The sequence below is a fragment of the Pteropus alecto genome, unplaced genomic scaffold (genome assembly GCF_000325575.1).
Source record: "Pteropus alecto unplaced genomic scaffold, ASM32557v1 scaffold22, whole genome shotgun sequence".
Taxonomy (NCBI): domain Eukaryota; kingdom Metazoa; phylum Chordata; class Mammalia; order Chiroptera; family Pteropodidae; genus Pteropus; species Pteropus alecto.
The window spans coordinates 7,230,576-7,242,797 of NW_006434839.1; the positions used below are offsets into that span (position 1 = coordinate 7,230,576).

The 12,222-nt window shown below is 41.9% G+C and overlaps 1 protein-coding gene across 2 annotated transcripts in view; it reads left to right on the forward strand.

The window, feature by feature from the left end:
• Positions 1 to 9,662, forward strand: part of CHCHD3 (coiled-coil-helix-coiled-coil-helix domain containing 3) — a 256,115-nt gene extending 246,453 nt beyond the window's left edge. The window contains exon 8 of one of the 2 annotated variants that reach the window (XM_006910510.3): positions 8,913 to 9,662. In XM_006910510.3, coding sequence (XP_006910572.1) covers positions 8,913 to 8,936 — 24 coding nt within the window. In that variant the 3' untranslated portion in view covers positions 8,937 to 9,662. Of the gene's footprint in view, positions 1 to 5,568; positions 5,780 to 8,912 lie in introns of those variants that run through there. The other variant, XM_025045860.1, reaches the window with a different exon arrangement.
• Positions 9,663 to 12,222: the final 2,560 nt, after the last annotated feature.

Here is a 12,222-nt window from a genome sequence, read left to right on the forward strand (position 1 = left end):
ATGGGATTAAGACCCTGATAAGTGAGGCTGAATCCTAATATAAAGTTATTCTATCCGAAGGCTAATGCACCCAGTTCTTCATTCGAAAATATAAATGACATCTCTAGTCTAGGGTTAGCCTCCGAAATAGAGGACTTTAAGGTCAGTGCATATGGAGGAGTTGAGCATGGCAGATGTGTCAGCTTTCCTAAGGGCGGTATATTTTATCTCCCCTATAAACTGGATGTGATAGACCAGGGCTCAAATACTACCCCATTATTTGAGTATGAAGAGCATCTGAAAACTTAGTTATAGCTATCACTTTAGAAACCAGAATTCTGGAAAGAAAAAGCTGGTTCTAGAGCAAGTTGTAGCTTATCGTTTTCAGACGAACTATAAATTACATGCAAATGATTTAATAGACTACAGGCCTTTGGACCTTAGCGAGCATGTAACCTAATCGCATCCTTTCACTTGGAAGAATTAGCAGCCAGAGAGTTCCAGTGATCTGTAGGTGGGACCAGACCAGAAGAGCCGGCTCCTGTTACCTAGCCTAGTGCACTATTCCCCTGTGGTATCAGATCTGAGATGTGGGTGAAGAACGCAATCACCTGGCGAGTTTATTTAAAATGCACGTACCTGGTCCCGTCCCTGGAGATTGGTTCAGAGGGTCTGAGGAGAGTCCTGTACATCTGGACTTCAAATCAATTCCCCAGGTAACTCTGTACACGTAGCTCTGGAGCCCACTGGCCTGAGCTGCATTAGAGATCTACCTGCCTGTTACTGCCTACGAATCTGAGCTGTCTGGCACAGGTCTAATCAGACCTAGGAACAAATTCCTAGCTCAGCATCAGGAACAAATCAGAAGATGTCCCGGGCAGAAGGCAGGAGCCCCTGAAAAAGAAGTTCTCTTCTCCCCTCGCCCCCATTTGAACTGTAGGTGCTCCTGGATGAGAAGCCACACCCAGCTTTCATGGATGGGAGGGAGGAAAGGGGTACCTAGCCAAGGTCACATGGTCCCCTGGCCAGCTCGCATTGGTGACTTGACCCTCCCTTGGCTTTGCTGCTCCAGCCACCTTGCCCTCCTCCTGTGACCCACATCAGGGACCCCCTCTCCTAACGCAGGTGCTTCTGGTGTCCACAGGTGCTCACCATCAGGGAGCACAGATAGGGAGCAAAGGTTAACTGTCTGGGAAGACCTATGGGAGTATGTTTTTCTTTGGCTCGAAGGCTTCTTTATCACCATCACCTAGTGACATTTATCAGTCGTCTAGCTGGGCTGCTCATGCTCAGGATGACTCATGGGTGTCTCATAACAAATATCCCATCCTTCCATGGCATGGCCTTTCAAATTTGGAGTCACATCAAAGCAAACTAAATTCCAAACTTTAAATGTGTTACTCCAGCCTCTTCCATCATAGGAATTCTTTTCTAAACTACTTTCTGAGACTAATAGTTGCTTTATGACATTCTTTTTTTTTTTTTTAATCAGGGTTTAATAGAAGAAATATTACCATCGTAATAAACTATGATTTTTCTTAATAGGCATTTTTTTTTCTAGTGCTTATCCTTCAAGAGTTAGAATTGCAAGGTGTTAGTGTTTTGTCTGTTATTGCAGCAAATTGTATAAACACTTAATTACTTGTAACTTAATTTGAATATTACGTAGAGCATTTGTCATTGAAGATATGAAGCAAGATCTGGGCATAAAAAAGTTACCTTGTGTTTCTTCCAAAGCAGGAAAAATAAAGAACAGTCCTTGATGGGGGAAACAGACAGATACTGAAAACAAAATGAGTTTGCTAAGCAGATCTCCAGGTAGTCAGGAGTGGTACTCGGTGCACAGGCAAACTTCTCTGTGCTTCTCATAAATTGAATTTATTGATTACTTTTGCTTCTCTTTCACACTCTGCTCATTCTGTCTTTACCACGTGCTATTCCTCATCACCGCTCCGTTCTCGTCCACTCCCCACATTTTCCGTCCCTCCTTAGTGAAAACTCAGGTGCACCCAGAACACACGTTCCCCTTCTACTTTGCCCATGGGAACCTTTCCCCTGTAAACCTTTCTGCTTCCCTACCCAGGTGAGATGCCGGGGAAGCTCTGCCAGGGACTACTGAGTGATACCTTGAAAAAAAAAAAAAAGAAAAGCAGAAATAATTTTTTTCCTCTTCATGATCGTTTAGCAAGCCAAGGGTTGCCATAATTCCTCCTAAATACATTGCGAAAGCCAGGAGCTAACACACTGCTACGATAGTCAACCCCTCCAAGACAGCCGTAATTCAAAATCCGGTTGACGAGATTACTGTTTAACAAAAATATTTGAGGACAACAGTTAAGATTGTTTTAATAAATGGAAACGACACACCCTCCCTGGTCCCCAGGGGCACTGCTCCTGTCTGACAGTGCGAGCTGCCAGTTGTCTCTTCCCTGTCGCCGAAATCAGAAAGACTTGAGAAAAGCACAGTATTGCTGCCCAACCCGTTCCCTCGGTCGGTAATTTCCCCAGCTGTTTGTAAAAGGAGTTTCTGCAGGCCCAAAGCTGTGAATGATGAAGGCTAGGGATTTCTTTCTCTACATTAAGTCTTAGCAGTTCCTTGAATGAAGGAAGCAATTTTTTATAACTTGCAAATATTCTCCCTGATTCTTTGGGGGAATTTCCTATGTTAATTTATGCAGTGTTAAATTTATGCACTGTTGAAGTTCAGTCTGACAGCACCTGCTTGCAGAACCCAGACTCTGTAAGGTGGACACTAAATGACACAGACCGTCCGAGGCCTCAGGGTCTGGGTGTTGCAGGTTTCATTGCATAGCTGGAGTATAAAACGTTTTACCAGTTCATCTTTCTAAAAGGCAAACTTGAATTTGTTAATGTCTGTGACAGAAGGGAGGCGTTTTGTGCCACCTCTGCCACCCTTTGGTGGCAGCTGAGTGCACTTTAACAACACGTGCAGCCCCTCCCTGGAAGACACAGGCTTGTCTCTTGTGTCTTCAAAGAGTCACCCGTGAATCAGCTGAACCACCGTGCAATCTTTGAGGATTAGAACTTTAAAGCATGTAGCAGGGCATTTCTGTGAATGCGGTTACTTCTCTGTATTTTGTTTGTATTTTTTCAAAAGTGTCTTTATCTTAGACTGGCCCACTGATCTTCAAACCAGCCAGGGCTCAGCTTGTCTCTCTTAAAGAGACTCTGGTATTCTTATATTTATAGAGCTGGCTGAAAAATTACCCTTCAGTATTTGATTCAGGTTGCAGGGAGGAGAATAGTAGAAAGATACCCTAGACCAGCGGTCCCCAACCTTTTTGGCACCAGAGACCAGTGCCCCTATGAGAATTTAATGCCTGATGATCTGAGGTGGAGCTGAGGCCGTGATGCCAGCGCTGGGCAGTGGCTGCAAATGCAGATGGAGCTTCGTTAGCCTCCATCCTGTGCAGCCCGGTTCCTAACAGGCCACGAACCAGTACTCGAACCAGTACTCATCCAAGGCCCAGGGTTTAGGGACCCCTGCCCTAGACTTGAAAAACACTAACTACTGCTTTAATTATGTTGTCGTCACTGCAGATTATTTTTGCAACAGTTGAAAAGAGGTACATTGTGTTAAATTAAAAAAAAAAAAAAAATCCATGGCCAAAAGCTTTTCTAAAAGAAAGGGTTTATTGAGCTAAATGCTGACCAGAAAAGGGACTGCTCCTGGGACATGCAGTCCGAGCCACCAGCAGTAGGGTCGGTAGAAAAGGCCAATAAATCCTCTCTCCTAGAGTTGATGGACTCTTTTATACATTGTTTTGGGGAAGAAAGATGTCATTTGTTTTGAAGGAGTTTACACTGACTTCAGAAAAGGGGAACGAGAAAAGGTGAAGTGCAGTTTTATGGTAGGTAGTTAGTCCCTAAGGAGGAACTGTTTACTACTTTTGTTTGGTTGCGGGGACACAGTCCTGGAAGTCCATGCATATGCAGGATGCAGCCGTATCTGGCGGTTGCTACAGAGGTTGACTCAGAGCTCCAGCATATACTCGGGAATGTGAGCAGTCAGTCTGTTGTTAGTTGACCCACAGCTGTGAACTGGTTAAATATTCGCGGCTCTTTCTCTCACTCCCCAGCCCACTGTAATTTAATGTAGGACATCTCAGAATTTTTCTCTGTCAATTGTCACAGGGATATCACTATAAACCTATAAGATCTAAACAGAAGAGTGAGGCACAGCTGTGTAATCTTGACAAGGCAGACAGCAGCTTAAAGTTCCCATTGGTATGTTGAAGAAAGCAGTGAGTATATAACCCCCCAAATGCAAAACGGTATCACTCACAAAGGGATCATTTCCATTAATAACTAAATGCCCTTAAATGGGCTCCGTATAGATCTGCTTTATACCGACTTCCGTTTTGTATTCATAAATAATGTTGTGGCGAGGTTGTCTATCTGTCTAGAATTTATAGTTTCCCATCTGTGTAGTTGGAGAGACTTTTACCGAGATCCAGCCACAAGGGTGGGGGACAGTGAGGATAATTGAGGTGCTCTGATACTGTGACATTGCCTGATCTGATTTGTGCATGGTAGGTGCTCAATTTTTAATTTTCCCAACAGATACCGAGCTTCCTTGAGCGATGGGTTTGAGAGAAGCCTCGCGTTCGGGTGTTCGTTCTACAGCACAGCTCTCTGCCGAGCCATCTCCTGCTTAATTTCCTAGTCCTTTTCTCTGGATTCTCTTCTAATTTGCTTCCTTCTTGACCGCATCGTTGCTTTCCCTGACATTTCTGCGTGTGTTCTCTCCAAACTGGTTTTCCTGCTTTTAGCTCTATTCTTCTTGTGTCCTCTATGGACACAGACTTCTTAGAAACCTATAATAACGGATGCTCTAGGATAATCTGTCCATCTGTGCTTCTTTGACCTGAAGCGCTTATTTGTCTTTCCACTCTTTCTGTTCTGCCCCTTTCTTTCAGTCTTTTTCATTCATCTTTGACCATAAATCTGTCTCTCTAAAGGCCTTTGACCTCTCTTGTCAAGCCTGCCACTTCCATCTAGATATTTCCATCTGGGATGTCCCATCATCATCCCAGGCTCACAGAGCCCAACATCATCACCTTCCTTCCCACGACAGCTCCTGCAGTCGGTGATAACCACCATCCTCCCTGTCACGGAGTGTCCACCGTACCTTAGGTCTCACCATCTCTTTTGTCTTCCTGTGATTTTATGGCTCCAGCTCTTTCTTGTTCCCGTGCTTGCCTGGTTTAATCTGCCACCTCCCTGGTCTTTCTGCCTCCAGACTCTCCACTGTTGGAGCCATCGTGCTAAGGATGTCAGGGTAACCTTCCTATGTGACGTCCTCCTCTTAAAGACACGTGTTGGATTCCCAGGTATTTTCAGTGGCCAACAAGAAGTATCCCAGCCTGGCATTCACTCTGGGCCCTTTTTACACTTGTCCCTGGTACATCCTGAGTGCTCACCCTTTCCTCCAGCTAGGTCTGTCTTTCCGCTGCCCTCTGTACCTGCTGAGATTGTTCCCGGCGGCGCCGAGTCATCACCACCACTTCCCAGCCCCGCCCCTCCCCAGCCCAACCCCCAAGCCTTTTGTCTATATTCTGTCCACAGTGAAAGATCACCACGGAGCCTTGCCCCATCATTCCAGCTGCAGAGCTGCCCTCCTCATCTGAATGAGGCAGAACCACTTACTTCTCTGGAGGTTTATACAAGAAACTGAGAAACAGGAGGAAGAAAAAACTTACATTCAACTGTGTATTCTTCTGTTCTTCTTGAATTTTATACATTCTGTATTACTTATTCATTAAAATAATTTTTAGCATTTATGTAGCCAAATGTATTTAAAAATCGCAAATTATTACTGCGTTATATTACTGCCTTAATTTTCCATGAACATGTGTGTTGGTTTCCCCCATACCACCTGACTCAGTGCAGCGAGTACCTAGTAGGAGATTAGTTAAGAGCTGAGTAAAATCAACAGCTGGAAGGGTGAGGAGTAGAGAGAAGAAGGTATAAACGGATTAGAGGCAGCCTTGGACCCGACCTAGCCTCTTCTTCCTGAGTAATTTCAAAACTAAAAGAGAAAGGATTGCTTTTGTCTTCTTAAAGATTCCTAATAATGGAGACAATATACCCCTGCCCTAGCTAGTTATAGAGTTTTAATCTGATAATTAAGAATTCTTCTTGTCTAGGATTTTATGTACAGAAAATCCTAAAAGACTCAAAAAAAAAAAAAAACATTAAAACTAATCACCCAGTTCAGTAAAGTTAGAGGATACAAAATTAACATTCAAAAATCAGTAACATTTCTATACACTAACAATGAATTTTCTGAAAAGGAAATTGATCCCATTTATAATAGCATCAAAAACAATAAAATACTTAGGAATCAATTTAACTAAGGAGATAAAAGATATCTATGATGAAAACTACAAAACACTGATGAAAGAAATCAAAGAAGATACAAATAAATGAACAGATACCCCACCTACATGTATTGGAAGTAATATTGTTAAAATTTCCATACTACCTATAAGCTAGAGATTCGATGCAATTTCTATCAAGATTCCAATGGCAGTTTTTGCAGAAATAGGAAAACCACTTTTAAAATTTATATGGAACCACAAAATACCCCGAATATCTAAAGAAATCCTAAGAAAGATGAACAAAGCAGGAGGCATCATATTTCCTGATTTTAAGTTATACTATAAAGCTATGGTAATTAAAACAGTATGGTGCTGGCATAAAAACAGACCAATGGAACTGAGTTGAGAGCCCAGAAATAAACCCAGTACAGTCAGCTAATATTTCACAAGTGATCTAAGAATATTCAGTGGAGAAAGAAGTCTCTTCAATAAATGGTAGTGGGAAAATTGGATATTTCCTTTTAAAATAATGAAGCTTGATGCCTGTCTTACACCACTCACAAAAGTTAACTTGAAATGAACTGAAGACTTAAATGTAAGACCTGAAAGCATGAAACTCCTAGAAGAAAACTTAGAAAAAAAGCTCCTTGACATGGGTCTTGGTAATGGCTTTTTTGGGGGGGTGGAGGGGGGAATCATAGCTAAAACATAACAAAATCAAAAATAAACAAATGGAACTATATCAATCTAAAAAGCTTCTGCATAGCAAAAGGAACCATCAACAAAGTGAAAAGACAGCCTACAGAATGGGAAAAACTATTTGCAAACCATATATCTGATAAGAGGTTAATATCCAAAAATATATAAGGAACTCTACAACATGTTTAAAAAAATCCAGTAAAAAATTAGCAAAGGACCTGCCATGGACATTTTTCCAAAGAAGATACGTGCATGGCCAAGAAGTACACGAAAAGATGCTCAGCACCACTAGTCATTAGGGAAATGCACATTAAAAGCACGATGAGATATTACCTCGTGCCTATTAGAATGGCCATCATCAAAAAGACAAGAGATAATAACTGCTGGCATATATGTGGAGAAAAGGGAACCCTTGTGCACTGTTGGTGGGAATGTAAATTGGTACAGCCACTATGAAAAACAGTATGAAGTTTCCTCAAAAAAGTAAAAATAGAACTACCATCTGATCCAGCAATTTCACTTCTGGGAATATATCCAAAGGAAACAAAAGCACTAACTCAAAGATATCTGCATCCTCAATGTTCACAGCAGCATTATTTACAATAGCCAACAACCTAAGTGTCCATTGGTGGATGGATGAATAAAGAAGTTGTGGTCTACACACACACACACACACTCACACACACTCTCTCACACACACACACACACACACACACTAGCTTATTATTATTCCATAGAAAACTAGATCCTACGATGTGTGAGGTGAATGGACCTCGAACGCATTATGCTAAGTGAAATAAATCAGACAGAGAAAGATAAGTAGTGTATAATCTCAGTTATACGTGGAATCTTAAACAAAGCAGACTAAACTCATAGAAAAAGAGATCAGATTTGTGTTTACCAGAAGTGGGAGGTAGGGAGAGAGGGAAATGGAGGAAGGTACAAACTTCTAGTTACAGAGTAATAAGTACTAAAGATGTAATGTATGACGTGATGACTGTTTAACACCGCTGTATGTGGGAAAGTTGTTAATAGAGTAGATCCTAAGAGTTCTCATCACAAGGAGAAATTTTATTGTATCTGTACGAGAGGATGGATGTCAACCAAACCTACTGTAATCATATATATATAAATATATATATCAGTGTAATCAATATATATAAATGTAATCAATATATATATATAAATCAAACCATTATGCTATACTTGTTAAACCTTACACAGTGATGTAGGTCAATTCCTTCTCAGTAAAACTGGAAAAAAAGAATCCTTCCTGTCTACTGCTCTCCACCTCCACCCACAAAAATAAATAGATAGAAGGTGGGGGCCGTTTCTGCAATTTGGGAATAGATACTTACCTGTGTATCTCTGCCCAGCGTCAGGAGCTCATGAACACCTGTGTTCTGCCTAGGGCGAGCAGAGGTTTTCTCTCTGGGAGAGAATCGTGTCTTCAGTTGACAGATCCCCTCTCAGAGCCTTTGGGTTTTACCTCCATCTCACCCCACCCCCACCCTGCCACCTTGGCAGAGGCTTTGCCCTGGTCCCTGTGGCCACCAGATGCTTCCATGCATTTCCAAATGTCCAGGGTGGCGAGACGGCACACACACTCCCCGCTTGCCACCCCCACCCCGTGATCCAGGCCATACTTCCTCTTCAGGTTCAGCTTGGTATGGTGGGTGAGGGTGAGGGGTCATTCGGAGATTATACGTGATTAGCAGTGGTGCCCACTAAAGACAATAATAGTTTGAGACCATGAAGCATATGCCTTGCTTTGTGCGTTTTTGAAGAAGATCTTTGAAAAAACAAAACACACAGTACTAGATTGCTACTGCCATTTCTTGGTCCCCTCCTTCTGGTGGTAAAACTTAACGATTTCTATTTCTCTTGCAGAGCATGCTTGAGAAGGGAGGATAAAATCAGCTTTTAGAACACGCAGAACTCCTTCAACGTTGATTCCAGAGGTGGAACATTTTTTTTCCTAGTTAGAAAGTAACCAGTTTAAAGAGAAGAAGAGCACTGACGAGAAGCGCCAGGGAGCAGATCCAACAGAAGCTTATCCCGCGTCCGACAACAGCGATGTGCGAAGCCAAGGCTGAGATCAGGGATCAGCCACGAAGGGCGTGCTGCAGTGTTAATAAACCCCACGTACGATGACAGAAACAAAGGCAGCCCTCTCCACCTCGCGTTCTTTCTATTCAGCGTCCTCTTCTCACCAAGCTCCATCGTTTGGTGAACCTCCCTTCCTGCAAAGCCTGGGGGTCGGGGCCGGGGGATAAGGTTACCAAGTGGGGAGAGGAGAGGGCGAAACACCTTAGTCTCGGGCCAGCAGTGCTGAGTGGGACTGTCCAGGCTGTGGCATGTTGGGTTTCTCTCTCGTTTTCTTTTCTCCCTTGACTAGATAAGAGCTATTTCATTTTAACTTATTATGGTGATCATGTAAGTAAGAAGACAAAAAAAGGAAAGAAAATGTACCTCTTTTACTGGAATAATGTTTATGATTGCAAGTGAAATAAGGCATTTTTTTTATCAACAGAAAGGCAACCTTGGCTTATATAACCGCTTCTCTATCACGAATACTGACATCTTTACTTCAGTGACTATCAATAATAAATATATTTTCTGACAAAGACTGGCATTGTAGCCTGGGGCCTTGTGTATTTCTTTCTCTAGGTTACATGGTTGTGCTTACGGGAATTGAGTTGATTTATATTGTCATTGCTTTGCATTCGTGCTGTACCTCTCCTCTGAAAAGCTCCAAAGCACTTTGCAGAGCCTCAGCTAAGCAAGTGATGCTTCGAACTCACCCCTTAGGTAGGTAGGATTCAGGGAGATCTTTACACTGCACGAACCTACCTTCCTTTGGGATTCTGGGGCGAGAACTTGTTTAGAAAACCTTGGTTAGAAACTTCTGACCCTGCCATCTATCAAAATGTTACAAAAGGGGAAAACAACAACAACCAACCAACCCTGAGTGTTTTTCCAATTTCATTAAAACTGCCTAAGTGTAACTCATTTTTATCAGAGGCTGGGTAGTCCAACCCTGGATTTTGGTACGTTGGAAATTAGTATTCACTCTGGAGCAAAACGAAAAGGCCTTTCCAGGAATAGATAAAGGAGAAAATGCTAAGGCTTCCGTGATGTCATTTGAATATATCTTTTGTCATGTAGAATTTTTATTTTCTTAGAGAGACTTTAGCAAAATGATTAAGAATACAGGCTCTGGAATAAGGTGCATCTGTGTTCAGATTGTTCAGTGGCTCTGCCACTTTCTGCCACTTACCATCTGTGGGTCCTAAACCAAATCACCTCAGCGTACTAAGCCCCTGTTTCCTCAGCTGTTCACTGGGAGGAAATGGGAGAACCTTTTACGTAGACTTTTGGTGAAGAGTCAGAATGCTTCCCATGCACATTCGGTTGGATCCAGTTGTGGTTTGTGTGATTATTTAGTAAACTGATCTTGGGAGTTGGGGGCATGGGAATAATATGCACATGCCCAAATACCTTAGAGAAAGTTAGGATGAACATAGCTTGTGTGGGGAGAATTTCAACCAACCCCTGTAAATGTGAGTGTGGCCTCTCATCTAAATCCCTGAGTTGGCTCCATTCGAATGGCATTTCCACGTACACTCGTGAACACCCTGTAGATGTGATGTTGATTCTGAATGATTTTGTGGACCCTCCTACCATAAACTGATTATTGTTTAATGAAAGTTTTTGTTTTTATTTTCGTTTCTTAGTGGTACAAAATAAGCCAAGTTTGTTTAAGTGTGAAGGAAGGAAGCATTGGTAGCTGGAGGAGCAGCACATGTTGGCACTGTTAGGGTGACACCCAGGTACCTGCCCAGGAGAAAGAATAGGTACACAAAAACAGATGTTTACCCAGTGACTTGCTGTAGTGTCTGCAAATCAGCTAACTCACAAATTACCTCTTATACTGCCTTTTTTTTTTTTTTTTTTGTAATTTAGAGCCAAGAACGTGGCACATCCTAAGTTGCCAGTCTTGTCATTGGCAGAGAAATTCACTGAAGAGTCAGGAATTTAAAGCTGGTTAAATCATGGGAGGGTGGTTTGTCAAGACATCTCTCAGCACTGGTTATTAATTTATTCTGATGATGGGTGCAAGGGGGAAAGATGGCACTTTGGAGCAAATAAATGGGTGAGATGATGCCTTTTTTTATGCCTTTGAAGATCTGTTGATTGTATCACAGCTCCGTCCAGGTCACTGTTAACTTTAGGACAACTGCTTGAGAAGAATGTTGTGATATATGAGTCTCATGGAATTACATGTTCCGATCAGCTTCTCCATTAAGTAGAACACACCTTGAATGACAGTAGTTTAGTTCATGAAGCCAAGAAGAATAAAGTATCTTAGAAACTAGTCAGAAGTTATCGCATTGAACAAATGTCTGATGAACTTGTAGAAGGCGGCAGGGTCAAACCAGCACAAAGTCCTCTCTGAAAAGTCAATAACTTATTATAGAAAACTTGCCAACATGATGGTTTAGAAAATTATTGACTAATCCTTATTAATAGTGGATGTGGACTAATAACCAAATGCTTGTGACTTGCTGGTCTACCAATGAGATGCCTTTGTACTGCAGCTCTAAGTGGTATTTTGCTTAGAACGGAACAAGCAGCCAGATGTCCTCATCTGCTCCAGCTTTGGAGTTGGCAACCTGTGATTCTTAGCTTGATATCTTTCAGCCCTCGTATAATTGCTTTGGCCAGAAACCCAGAGAATAATTCTCTTTCCTCCATTTTAGCTGTTGGAGCTGACCCTGTCGATTTAAGACTTAGAGAAGTTGAACAATTAAAAGAGTAGCAGTAACTTACTGGGATTATTCTGTTTTGAGTTAATATACTTGAAAAGGTAATACTTTGAATGAGTTAATGTTCATTCTCTGTCACTGCTCCCCTGTTTCCCAAGTTTTCATCCATTTCTTTACTTTCCCCCCCTCGGATGCTCCCATGTTTATCTCTTCCTTTAGTTTCTATGGGTTTAAACTTTTTAAAATACATATATATATTTTTAATTTTTCAATTCCAGTTGGCATACAGTATTACATTCAGATACACAACATGGTGATTAGACATTTATATAACTTCGAGGTGATCACCTTGATAAATCTAGTACCCATCTGACACCATACAGTATTACTGACTATATTCCTTATGCTATACTTGACAGCCCCATGACTAT